Raw genomic sequence first — 14,470 nt, 5'->3', positions numbered from 1 at the left:
ACAACCACTGATGTATGGAACAATGTTTATTCAAATCCTGCACTCTAAATTCTAATGCATATATAATACGACATTAGGGATGATGTTGAAACAAGGTTTGAATGATTATAGAGGATCTATATGGATTCATTTATGAAAATAACATGATGTCATGCTATTAGTTGCAGGATAAATTTTAAAAATTTTACCCATGTAATATTTAAAGTATTTCATCCACATAAAAAATTATGATTTTTGTCACCAAAGTTGATGACAGTTGAGATTGAAACAGCTTAAACACAAAGGTGTATGCATGCATACACTTCAAAAAGAAAGGGTGGAAAAACATCACTAGTTTGTAAGAATACCAGTTTCCAATGCTTGCACTATGGCATACTGGCAGGTAGGAGATAACCACTGTTTTGGTAACATTTGGACCTCATTCTCAAGGGCTACATGAAGCTTGTCCCAAAGGTGCCAACGCATCATTGCTTTGGTTGCCTCCATTGCCTACAAAAAATAGACAAAAATGTACACCACTGAGGAAAAAAAAATTACCATAATTACGAAACTAATGGTTAAGTAAACTAATAAAACTACATTAGTATGGATAGAATAATTTTATTGTATGTGAAGTTCAAAGGTGAGATTGGAACTATCACAATGGTACCTTAAATAAATGACTACTTTGATGGTCTATGTTGAATCTCATCACCAAGCAGGCCTGACAGTCTTGGTCACATCACTCTGAACCTTTCATCAGTGTTGAGTCTCTCACATCCGATGAGAAGACTCTATACAGAATCCTGAAACGCTGCTAAAATTGTTAGCTTGGGCGGGAGGGGGTTACATTAGCAGTGGTTAAAAGCACAGGTAGATCAGATTCTTGAACAAGTACAGTCTGCTGGAGATTCTTATAACACTAATATAGTATTGATTAATATTTATTAGTTAAAGCAGTCCCAGCCAACCAATGGCAACCCCACTAATATAGTGAGAAACTAATGGAAATTACTGAATAGTTGTGCAAAGTCCCAAGTTAATCTAATAATCTAATGGAAAATTCTTCAAGAAAGCACTGCCATGAGCAACTACATGAGATATATTATATACAAAAAAAAAAAAAAAAAAAAAAAAGAAAGAACCCCATACACAAGACTCTACATGTTTGCATGCTAAGAATAGAGTTAATATATCTGAGGTTATATACTGGTTGTCAAATTTGAATATGGTAAATGAAATGTGTACGTAAGAGACACATAAGATAAAAGTGGTTAGTCATTCTGGAGTGACAAAATGATTAAGTTATAGATGTTTGTGATTTTTACAGACAAATAGAGTGAACCAGAAAATCAGAATGTCTTATTACAGATGAATTTAATGTTTTCCAAAGATTGTCTGGAACTTGTGGGTTCGTCACACAGTTAGCACTTGTAGAAAGACATTTTTTGGATTTGCTAGATACTCTTTTCTTCATCAGCATGATAGAGAAGCTACAAAGGAAATAAATATTCTCAATCTAGTAATCAGTACCATTTCATCAGATGTTAAGAATCATCAAATAAAGGAATCAGTGTTCACAATGTATTAATGTCGGGTCTAATTAAAATAAAATAACCATTGTCAAAATAAAAGGGAAGGGTTTTTTAGTTTTTACAAGGGGAACTGCAATGGTCTCGGAAGCCATCCAAGTTCTTTTCAGTGGAAGAAAGAAAAAAAAAAAAAAAAAAAAAAAATGGTACTTTTAACAAATACAAATAATAAATGGGAAATATTCAAGGAAGTTATTCTGTTAGATATCTGAAGATTTTTATACCAGTAAAAAGGTACCTTTTTCAAGTACCTTTTAACTGGTATAAAGTGAATACAGTAGAACGTCGGTTATCTGGAACATCAGTTATCCGGAATAATTTGAAGGACAATCTTTCTTCTTTTTTTTAATTAACAGTAGTACAGTAAGCTCCGGTTATAGTGATCACGTTTGTAAATTGAATTTTGATAATAATAAGCAAAAGATCAAGTTTACTACCTGTTTATAACAGATTGTACAAAACAAAAAAAAAGCCCAATAAACTGAAAACTGCAAATTGTTTTATGGTTGTGACCTCTAGAATTTTATGTGACCTTCAGAAATATTTGTTTGTTATTTGGTTTTTTTTTTTTAGGAGCATTAGCAACTAAGGCCATATTGCTCCGGGATATACAGTGATCATTTCCTGACCTTTCCGCATGCTCCGTATTTGGAGGTGACGGGCTCGAACCCCAATTTAATCAAGAAGCGTGTGCTACACACTGCTGCTCCTTCCCACCTGGCTACGGAGGCGCCTTTCAGAAATGTGCTTTATAAAAATATCACAAGAGACTACTGGGTTTTCACGGAAACCATGAGTGAATTTCAGATTTGTATATAAAAAAAAAACGGAAATTATTAATAGAATTAGAAAAGGTGAAAATTTAGGAAATCTCCCAAAAGAGTTTAATGTGGGAACTTCAACAATTTATGACATTGAGAAAAATTCCAATGCTATAACAGAATATGTGTCGATTATGGATAGTGAAGGAGGGTCTAGAAGGGAAAAAAATGTTGAAACCTGAAAATGTTGCTTTAGAGAGTGCACCCACTATTTTTTTGTTTTCTTAGAGTGAAGTTTAGGTGAACCAGTGTCTGGCCCAACATTGTGTGAAAAAGCATTACTTATTAATTTTCAATTAAAATCCAATGACGATTTTAAGGCAAGCACAGGTTGGCTGAAAAACATTAAACTGAGACACGGTATACATATAGATATTGAAGCCAAGATACTTTCTGCAGATGAATCGGCAGCAGAAAAGTAAGTTTGCTTCAGTTATAGCAAATTACGAGAAAGAAAACATTTATAATGTTGATGAATCGGGCTTATTACAGAAAGCATTACAGAGAAAAATCCTAGCCACTAAAAGAGAAATGTCTGTACCAGTTTTTAAGATGAGAAAAGAGCAACTTACAATTGCTATGTGTGCAAGTGCTACTAGGACGCACAGATTGTCCGTGCTCATTATCGGTAAGTTGATAAAACCAAGAGCATTTAAAAATATTTCTAATTTTTCTGTTTTGTATAAAAATCATAAAAATGTCTGGATGGATGTTTCTGTTTTCCAAGACTGGTTTATAATTTTTATTTACTTAATTAATCTTATGTAATTTATTTAATCTTACTGGAAAATTTTCCAGTTCGATTGTCCAGAAAATTTTGCTATCCAGAAGAGGTCTGACATCAGTTATTCTGGATAACTGACTCTACTGTATTAAAAGAAGCAATGACCTTAGTGATAGAGAAGAAAAGACACATGAAATGATTATAAATTATCAGGGAACCCTGAACCATACAATAAATATAAATATTCTTCGATTCACACAAAGTCCCTATAATAAAGTTAGTTAGGCATTAGGCATTATGAGAAGTTCTTAGCTAAGAATGCAAAGAACAGTAGCAAGGAAACTTCTTTGCTTGTGTTAGCAGTAAAAGGAAAGTGATCAACCACACTGATTCCCTTTATATTAGTTCAGAATCGTCGATACTGCTATCATGTATGTATTACAGTAACAGCAATAATGATCCTGAACTGGTTGCTGATAAGCTCAATAAATATTTTGCATCCTCATTCACACATGAAGTTTTTATACTTGAGTATACCAGTGGCCTAGCTAATACTGACAGCTGAATGAATGATATTATAATAACTAAATAGAAGCTCATGGAATCTATCCACTTATACTGAAAGAAGCAGCCAAAGAGATAAACTTTTAGATAAAGAGTATACTTGGAAATGCAAAAATGCCTCTCCTATTCACAAATGCAAGTGAAACGAGAAATTACTTGGGGACTCAAATGAACATTATGGAATAAGAATAGAATTATAACAGAATCAGAGCTTAATTCTGTTAAGTGGAGTCGTGCCTGTCTAATTTAATTAATATAATTACCTATTATGAGGTTGTCATCACTTCTGAATGCAGTCCCACATGAACACAACTTTCTATAGCTTGAAGCATTTAACTGTTCTTAGTATAACAAGTTACTAAGTTAACAAGTTCTTAGTAGTAAGAATAATTAAATGGCTACTACCCTGCACAGATTAATGTCACGAATGGAGGTCCTAAAGGGTTTCGTACTACACCCTTTACTGTTACTAATTAACAATAATAATGTAGGCATTTCAAGTTTAATATCTTTTAATATCTCAGTTTGCTGATAATACAAAAGTGGACATGGCAGTTAATGACAATAATTAGTATGCTATTTCAACAAGGACTGCATAAATTATTTGGATCAGTTGAAAAACAGCACCTGAGAAATAACTAAAAAATGCAAGGTACCACTGGGGGGGGAACAATGCAAGGATGGCAAATGTACGACTTTGGCAGCATTCCACTCAAGATAGTATAATGAAAAGAATTTGGGAGTAATTATAGTCTAATATTAAATTATCTGTTATCTTATATACTACAGATAAGCTCTTAGGATTGTGCTGATGATACACAGTAACTTGCCAGTAGAGACAAATAGGTGATATATTTCATTATATAAAGCAATGATTAAACATCTTAAATAATGCATGAAGGCTTAGAAAATACATTTTAGGAAAGATGTGGACCTATTGAAAGGGCATAGAGAAGAGTGAAAAATTGGTTAAGGGCACAAATACAATATTCTAAAGATGCTGTAGTTGAAAGTTTTAATATAATTTCTGTAAACAAAGTTATGAATAAGTCCAGTTTTAACTGGCCTTATTCCTAACCTTGACAATTAAAACGAATGGTCCCATTTTTGAAAGAATATGGGAGAATATTTTTAGGGGAGTAACTTAGTGCTATAATGCATAGGCTAAGGGCAAAGAGCAATATATAGCAGAATCTGTGGTCACTGTAGTAAAAGTGGTCATTCTTATAGTAATCCTCCTTGGTGAGCGAGTCTCTTCTTGTTTTAACTGCAAAAATAAGAAATTTATTGCTACACATTCAGCTGGAGATATGAAGGATCCCCAATATAGCACAACTCTAGAAAATATTTAAAAAAGGATTAGCTATGCTTATTATCTTAAAAAGATTACAGTTAAATGCTCAATGTGCAAAGAATGTAACTGTGCAGTCAAATATGGCAGTGGAGGAAAAAGCTATACATTTTGCACTTTTTCAGGAACCTTATTCCATTGTAAAAAATGTTAGAGGGTACACGAGCAGTTACAGGGTCATTAGTGAGGGCAATAATCTACAAGGTTGAATTGTGGTTAAAAATAGAGATTTGGTGGTCACCAAAGTGGCTTCTCTTTGCAACACATATGGAGTTTGCTTCAAATTTTTCTGCAGTATTGGAACAATATATTTTGTGGCCTAGTACTGCCAGTACAGTGATCCTATTATACCATATGCGCAATATATGGAAAAGGTATATTAAGTGCTAGGTTCTCAGAATATAATTACTGGTATGGATTCAAATGTGACCAGTCCACTCTGGAGAGGTGTGTGATGATAAATGCAGTGAAACTGGACTTTTCTGCTATTGGTTTGGGGGGGGGGGTTAATTAAGTAACCTTAATTATTTAATTAAAGGTTACTTAACAGCTTATTCTTCCATCCATGGGGGATTCATACATAAACCTGACAGCAACTACAGATTTTTGTTTCATGCAGTTAAGAACTAAAATGTAAGGGAAGAATGGATTAAAAGAAACCACAGATGCATCACCCGTAATCTAATAGCAGTACAATCTAAAAGGAATATACAGGCAACCCCCATATAACATGGTAATTCTACAACACAGAGAATTTCGGTAAACCTTGCATAATGGTATTTTTGAGCTTTTGTGTGGGGGAAATCCTGCTATTATGTTGGATGTAATTTTTCAACATTTCCACTCTTTTTGAATCCCCCGCTGTTCACTCACTAGTCAAAAAAAAAAAAAAATAAAATATTGAGAAATCCCTGCATTTTATTTTGTTGGGAAATTCCTGTGTGACATTCTGTGCTATTGAACTTGTACTTGTTGAACTTGTGGAAAAATCTAGATTTCAAAATGTTATTACTATTGGATAGCACACAAGGCCATCCAAAAGATTTGTCATCCAAATGTTGAAATTATGTTCCTACTGCCACAGTTGTACTGGGTTAATACAACTTCTTTCATTCAGCTGTTAGATCAAGGTTTATCTACCTTTAAAACTCATTCCATCAGAAAATCGTTACAATCGACTTTGGAAAAAATTGATTCCGAATCTATTGAAGTAATGGAGGCATGGAAACATTTCTCAACTGTGGACTGTATTAGAATCATAGCTTTATTGTTGAAAGAAGTAAAACTGTCAACGTTAAATGCATGTGGAAAAATGTATGGATAGAGTCAGTTCATTCAGGAAATATCATCGAACGGGCAGAAAATGGAATTGGTGCGATAGTAGAACTTGCTACGTCGGTAGGAGGGGAAAGTTTTGATGATATGACTACTGAAGCCCTCGTGGGTAGCATAGTTCATAGAATCGCCCTCCTCCCCACACTGGCTGGAAAAGACCAGAGTTCAAATCCTGTCGATGAAGGGAGGAATTTTTATGGATTTTTTTCACAACGTGGCTGAGTTAGTCAGGCTCCGGTAGCATGGTTTATTCTCCTGGAAGCTTGGGTTTTTCTTCCAGCAGAACAGAAAATCGACCTCAGGACACGCACAATTTACAGATAATATACACAGAGTAACATGGCCTTAGTCGTCGATGCTCCTAAAAAAATAAAAAAGATATGATTACTGAAGGCAGTCATGAATTACTGGTAGAAAAAGAAGCCAGTGTAGCAGATTTGGTGAAAATGGCATCGGAGGTAAAATAAATTCAGATGATGATATCGCAGATAAATTCTAAACTTCCAAATTTTACACTAAAAAGCATAGGGGAAGGCATAAAGTTAGCAGAGCAATTAGAATCTTATTTTTTGAATGCAGATTCTTGAATTAAATTAGCCCAAAGTTCAAAAGGGAGCTTCCAAAATGCTTAGTTCCATATGATGAAATTCACAAAGATTTATCGAGCAAAAGCAAACAAACCAGATTACTGATTTTTTAAAGAACAGAAGATACACGAAATCTAGAATGGTGTATTTTTGTTAACATTTTGTTAATGAAATAGTGCATTTTTGTTAGCTTTTGGAACGTAACCCCCCTTTGTACTTTTTCTTAGTCCTGTATAACACAGTTTCGCACAACACATTTTACAGGAACCTAATAACCATGTTATATGAGGGTTACCTGTATATATATTTATTAAACTGTTAGATATATTGTCAAGTCTGCCAGGTGTGATCAGTTATTAATAGTTTCTCTGATTTAACTCTGGGAATTTCATAATGCATCACAAAAGACTGAATTTGTGCAAAATGTTTTAAAGGATGCTTGTTTGATATTACTATAAGACACCAACAAGCTCTACAATGGAGCAGAAGGATCTACCATATGTCAACGTAACTAATAAGGCAAGGATGAATGCTTGGCAAGAATATGTTAGAGATAATGGAAATGTAGGCCCTTGGAATTAAATCTTTTATAATAATAAGAGAAATACAGAGATGAAAATGTTAACTTTAGAGCAAATAGTGGTTCCGAGAAAACTAAGCTGACTTCACTCTGTGAATGCTAAACCGAGTTGTGCCCTCAAAATCAAAGGGAAACAATAATGAGAAACAAGAAAGAACACCTGTGAAGAATCAGAGTCACAATGCTGAAGAGAGTAGACTGAGCTCCCTTTACCTCTGCTGAGCTGTCTGAGGCTGTGGGCCTGGTCACAGATGAAAAAAAATAAATAAATAAAAATAAATAAAAATACTGGACTGCACTTTTAGAAGCTCAGGTTGATAAAAGATTTTGTCAAATTAACCTGAAGTAGCTCTTGATGTTTTTAACTCATGTTTACAAGGGATTTTCCGTCATATGTGTAAATGTGCCCTGCTAAAGGTTATTTGGAAGAGTCCTGATATGCCTTCAAACTCATATCAACTAACTGCTTACTGCCAATTTTAGCAAGCGTATATAAGCACCTCTTTATAAAGAGATTTTTGAGCAGATACAATGAGAAAAATCGCTCATCTAGAAAGCAAAATAGGTTTAAAAAAAAAAGGAAAATCTGCTAAGGATGCCATATGCAATGTAATGAAATATGTTGATTATCAGAGCCGTATGTGCTAGGATTGTTTGCTGACATTAGAGCGTTTGACCCAATATATTGGGATGAATTTAAAGAGGATTCATGAAGTAGAATGTTCCAGAAATTTATACAATGTTTTCAAGAGCTACATCAGTAGCTCTTGAAAACATTGTATAAATTTCTGGAATAGGAACATTAACTTTAGAATATTTGCTGATGCTATCGAGGCAGTGTTAGGTGGTTAGAAAAACACTAGCTTTGGTGGTAGTGAGGGGATGCACAGACTAATACATTAACAGCTGCCACATGCAAAGGTGAAAGTAACTCTTGTGCTGTTTCTAGTAGGACACACAACAACATGGAAAGCAAGATGTCAGGGATTACAAAGCCTGCTTGTGAGTTTTCGTGGTAGAAGCAAATAAATGGGCTGTGTTAGGATTATCAAGAGTATAAACGTGCATGCATATTGCATATACACCAATGCTAGAGTATAGTAAACAATTTGATGAATTTGAAGTACTTGTTAAGTCATCAAATGCAGGCACTGTAGGGATATCATGGTTCCTGGGATGTGACCTATACCACTGTATGCCTTTATATCAAATAAATAGCCATTTTGTTATTAAATACATATGATGTTTACTGTACACACATATTTTTGCTAGTCAAACACGTTGATTAACAATATAGTGTAACTAAAACTTACATGTGAAGGATGTTTCGTTAGGGCCTGCACCTTAGGTAATAACTGTTCCAATAATTGCTTATTTCCTAAAACTTCTGATACAAGTCCATGGCTTTGAGCCTGCCTTGCTGTTAATTTACGACCTCTTAAAAGCATGTCTGTTGCCTACAAAGGATGATTAAATTATCACATGATAATGAAATTAAAAAAAAACATTGAATTTATGAGAGCATTTGTAAATAATGTACACTGAAAATGAATCCCAACCATTCATGGTGGTATTTGATTTAGTCTCATAAAAATAGTCTGATATTTTGAACTATTCATCATATAAAGTGAAAAAAGGTCTTTAAAAATATTAATTATAATACAATATTTATTAATTTGAAAATAGAGTTAAAAGAAAAAATTACCTATCTAACACGACATCATGTATTATCTTACATGAGCTGGTAAGTGCATAAAAATTAAATTGATACTTTTAAACTAATACGAAACAAATATAAATAAAAAAACTGATCTTCCATTATAATATGAAACATAAAAAGTAAACAACCCATGAAACTCGACTTGAATGAACTTGTGAGTAACATATGTTTTTAAAACGTTTTGCAATATTTACTCTGTAGAAAGTGTTTATTGCATCACAGAATTGAACATAATTTACTAAGGGTTCGGCTTAATAAAAGCAGGTTTATTCTATACTAGATGCTACACAAACAAGCAGCTTACTTTAAGTGATTTCTAACAAAGAACATAAAGGAAATAGAGCACAGAATGTCAAGCTAAAATCCTAGTTCTTGTACTAGGAACTTTGGGTGGGGTAAAGTTATGTTGGTTTCTGTGAATTCTCTTCTACTCTGTTAAGTGTCACTGGAGAAGTGGGTGCCTCCGTAGCCAGGTGGGCAGGAGCAGCAGTGCATAGCACACACTTCTTGAATTAGACCGGGGTTCGAGCTCGTGACCACCAAATATGGAGGATGTGGAAAGGTCAGGGAATGACCACCGCATATCCCCTGGAGCAATATGGCCTTAGTTGCTAATGCTCCTAAGAACCAAATAACAACAACAACTGGAGTTTTCATCAGAGCCAGCCTCCTGCTGATCCCTATGAGTGTACAGTAAACTGTAAAATCTGGCTCTTCACAATCCAAATTCTTTAAAATCCAGAAATATGAAAAAAGCAATCCAGCAGCAACAATTGCATTTGTCTTAAAGAATTCATGCAAAAAGGCAACATTTTATAGAGGATGCTTGCAGGATTACCTTGTCCTTTAAATTGTTTTTGCAGCCAACAAGATTTAAACTGCACAGATACACCAAAGTCTTAATTCTCACAATAGAACAAACCTACTTTTCCAATGAGTTGCACTGGTATTATGCTACTTTCAAACAGATGACAGGTTAATCAGCCATTTGTTTAAAAGATCAGATTGCTATGACATTAGATGGTCTCTAGTTAAAATGTAGACACAATTGTAGAGAAGTTGTTAAATGTGAATTATCATGAGGCAGACGAAATCAGATTTCAAAGTTGTGTAAATTAAGGCCAATGCATTATCCATGCAGTTTAATCCTGCTGCCTGCAAAAACAGGTACAGTAAACCCCCGCTATTCGCGGTATCTGTATTCGCGGTTTCGCGTATTCGCGATCGCCGATTTAATATAAAATGAAACCTAAAAAAATGTGAATTTTAAAGCGCTGTGAATATTTTCCGCCATAAAAAACATGGGCGTGGCTAAAATTATCTTTCCCGGTCAAAACAGCACTCAGTGGGTGGGGGAGAGGGGTGACAAAATCGCGAGCGTGGATGTTTCTCGCTAATCCTTGTTCAGTATGTGTTATGCGTTTATCATAGAAGGTTTCGTCGTTTGCTTTTAATTTATATGTTTATAAATCGAATAAATTTATCAATTTATAAATTGATATGCTTACAAAAATGATAAATCTACCGTTTTGCAGTGTAAAACCGACTTTTTCGAGTGTGTTAATGGAAGAAAGTGACTTTATTGTGGACAAGTTCTTTCTAACCCCTACAAAAATATGGCTACGAATAAAAAGAGAAATGTGAAAATATCAAAGAAGGTGATGACATTAGCGAATAAAATTGAGTTATTAGACAAAATTTCTAATGGTGAAAGTGTCTCCTCAGTGGCAAAACATTATAAAATCAATGAGTCAACGGTACGATCAATCAAAAAATCGGAAGAAAAAATCCGCCGTAGTTTCCGTGAAAACGCGCTAATTGCTTCAAAAATTTGCTCTGTAACTCGTGATGTTAAATTATAAAAAAGGAAAAAGCTTTAAATCTGTGGACAGAAGACCGAACTCAAAATAAAATTCCGTTAAGTTCACTCATCATTCGCGAAAAGGCAAAACTCCTTTATCAACACGTTAGCGAAACTAGTTGATAGCACTGGCGTGATGTTTTTTTTTTTGCTAGCAAGCAAAGGCGCTGGTTTGAAAGATTTGTTTGAAATTTCTAATAAATATTACATTTAATATTAAATTGTTTCTTATTTTCATTTCGATGCCATATGCTTGCATTTCACATAGTCATATTATGAAGGTACATATAATACATACATAGACAAAATTTTAGACTAGTTTTTCTTATATATTTCATACTTTGGAACGGAACCCCTTTATTACTATGGGAGCCATAACTCAGTATTCGCGTTTTCGGTATTCGCGACATTTCTCAGGAACGTAACCCCCGCGAATAGCGGGGGTTTACTGTAATTGTTATTGTTATTTGGTTTTTAGGAGCATTAGCAACTAAGGCCATATTGCTCCGGGGATATACGGTGGTCATTCCCTGACCTTTCCGCCTCCTCCGTATTTGGTGGACACGGGCTCGAACCCCGGTCTAATCAAGAAGCGTGTGCTACGCACTGCTGCTCCTGCCCACCTGGCTACGGAGGCGCCAAAAAAAAAAAAAAAAAAAACAGGTAAAAGGAGATGATAGTCAATATAAATGTTTATAGATGTAAATAAATTCAGTTGTTTCTGTTTAATATTTTTTTGAAATGTGCTTCTCTGAAACTGCCTGCTCAACCACTAAGAATATCTTTCGAAAATCCGACACCTCTTAATCCCCAATGGTGCACATCTCTCCTACAAATGAAAATACACTTTTTTTTTAATAAAGATTTTTTTACCTTCTTTACTTATAAAGTATAACTTGTTCCGTGTTCATGCATGAGAAAAACATTTCTCCAATTAACAGTTGGAAGGTTAAATGAAATTAATACAGATTTTTCTGAAGTCTGAAGCCATTAAGACTTATTGTTGTTTTTAGAATTTAACTGATTTTTTTTTTTGTTGTTTCTAAAAGTACTGTAGAGTTTCAGTCAGGATATCTTATTTTCATAGCTGCCAACTTCTGACTGTCAAAAAGTCAGAAGTTGGCAGCCAGTGTGCCTTCCAAAAAACAGGAGAAAAACAGATTTTTTGGGAAAAGGAGGTTTTTCTTAAAGTCCACTTAAACTTTATCTAATAGTCCACTATAAATTAAATTTCACTGGAAAAATGCACATTTTATATTACAATATAGCTATAGAATTGTTTATCCAATATAATATACTTTTAAACAATAGCTAACCCAACATTTTTCTGTCTGTGGGTTTCTGTTTGGATATTGTATTAGACAAACTTATTTTGATTGCTTCAAGAAATATATACTGTTACAGACTTTGCCTTCTTCAGAAATGTTGAGTCAAAGTTTTCTTCAGAACAATGGCACTGCTGTTCAGACTTAACTGTTATCAGCATTTCAAAAGCTTCACCAGGAAGAGATGAACTGCATTTAATTATTTTTTTCAGTTAAATATTCTCTCTCACTCAGTACTACTATGAGGAATTGTTAAAATGCCAAATATGACATGGCATAATTCGTTATATATTGTAAGCTTCCTTCCTTGTGTACTTGCCAGTTCCCAACCAAGGACCACTTTACATCTATTCTCTCTTCTATCATAATAGAGTCTGGATCATTCTCAGTGAAACTGACAGAACTGATGCTGCAAAACATCTATTGCTTCATTTATTGTTATTTTTAACAACACCAAGAAGTAGTAGAATCTATTCCACAAAAAATTTCAAATTTAAAAATGATACCCTGCCAACTGATGGAAATCTGTACACCATGTAATTACATGCAGCTATAAGGTACTTCCTCACTGAGCAAAAGAGCAGAATCTTTTCCTCTTGCTTTAGACTCTCCATGATCTCGGCAGCAGAAATGCCAATGACTAAGTTAGAGCCATCCTTCTGTTTAGTCTACTTTGTAAGCAATTTCCAAAATGGAAGTGGATGATTTGAAAGCTGTGTTTCAAATAACTATCCAGTTGGCCTTTGAATTTATTTAAACTGTCAGCCTCAATTACCTGTGAAGGCAACCTGTTCCAGCAATCAGTAACTTGCTGGCTAAAATAAAATTTCCTACAATCTAGTCTAAACCTCTTCCCCTATAATTTGAATATATGCCCACTAGTTCTGGAATTCTTTATAACAGTGACAATTCACATTCACTCATTTTACTAACCCCTCTCAGAGCCTTATAAGCCTCAATCAGGTCACCTCTGAGGTTCGGTGCCTGGTTGCCAAGCTCTGTAGCCCACATAATCAGAGTCTTTCCTCGTATTATAGTCATCCTTTTGCCATTCCCACAATACAAGTTGCCCATCTTTGGGCAATTTCAAGAAGCTCAATGTCTTTTTTTTTTTTTCAAATGACTTGTTGATAAATCATCGATAGGACACCACAGGCTTTCCCAGCTGCCTGATTATAATGCACAAAAAAGTTAATATCTACCTGCATTATAACTCCCAGATCCTGTCTTCCTTTATTGTTTTTAATTCAACCCCACCAAGTGTATAATTTATTTTGGAGTTGCTGTTTCCCAAGTGTAAGACCTTGCATTTTGCTGCATTAAAACATAGCTGCCGCTTTTCCAACCATTCTTGCAGCCTGTTCAAGTCTTCCTGAAGAAGTGCTGCCTAGTACTGATTATTAACTCTCTACCAATCTTTACACTGTCTGCAAATTTTGACATCATACCTTCAATCCTTTCGTTGATGTTGTTTATGAAAATCAGAAACAATAGTCATCCAAGAACCAATCCTTGACCCCACTTTTGACTTTACAGCAATCTGAAGAATATTCATTAATCATAACCTCTGCCTTCTGTCCTGCAGCCACCCAGCAATCCATCTTAGAATATTTCCAGTAATCCCAACATCTTCCAGCTTATATAGTAACTTCTCATGAGAAACCAAGTCAAATGCCTCACTAAAATCCAAAAAAAAACTATGTTGAAATTGTTCCCTACATCCAGCTCATGAGTCACTGTGTCAAAATAGCCTACTAAATTAGTTAAACCTGATTTACCCTTAAAAAAAAAAAAAAAAAAAAAAAAAAAACTGTTGTGTGTTATTCAGAATGCTTTATCTATCTAAATGTTCCTGGATTGCAATCTTAATCATTACCTCTAAGATTTTCCCTACCACTGAAGTTAGACACTGGTCTGTAGTTACCAAATTCACTCTTAGAACTGCCTTTTAAGTAGCAAGAGTATTGAAAGAGGAGATTGAGCTCTTGGTGGTAATAGGCTATCCTTGTTATCTTATTAATTTGTTTGCTG

General features: G+C 34.5%; 1 protein-coding gene across 1 annotated transcript in view; it reads right to left on the bottom strand.

Annotated features, from left to right (window-relative positions):
* Positions 1–262: 262 nt before the first annotated feature.
* LOC150080575 (enoyl-CoA delta isomerase 3, peroxisomal-like) overlaps positions 263–14,470 on the bottom strand; it is a 49,681-nt gene continuing 35,473 nt past the window's right edge. Inside the window, exons 5-6 of the mRNA XM_090381494.1 lie at positions 8,847–8,990; positions 263–489 (exon numbers count right to left, since the gene is read on the bottom strand). Of these exons, the coding sequence (XP_090237620.1) occupies positions 331–489; positions 8,847–8,990 (303 nt within the window). The 3' untranslated portion in view covers positions 263–330. The remainder of the gene's footprint in view (positions 490–8,846; positions 8,991–14,470) is intronic.

This window comes from Mastigoproctus giganteus, chromosome 9, assembly GCF_048544385.1.
Source record: "Mastigoproctus giganteus isolate SK-2022 chromosome 9, ASM4854438v1, whole genome shotgun sequence".
Classification (NCBI taxonomy): Eukaryota; Metazoa; Arthropoda; class Arachnida; order Uropygi; family Thelyphonidae; genus Mastigoproctus; species Mastigoproctus giganteus.
This window is presented reverse-complemented; position numbering and strand designations above follow the sequence as displayed.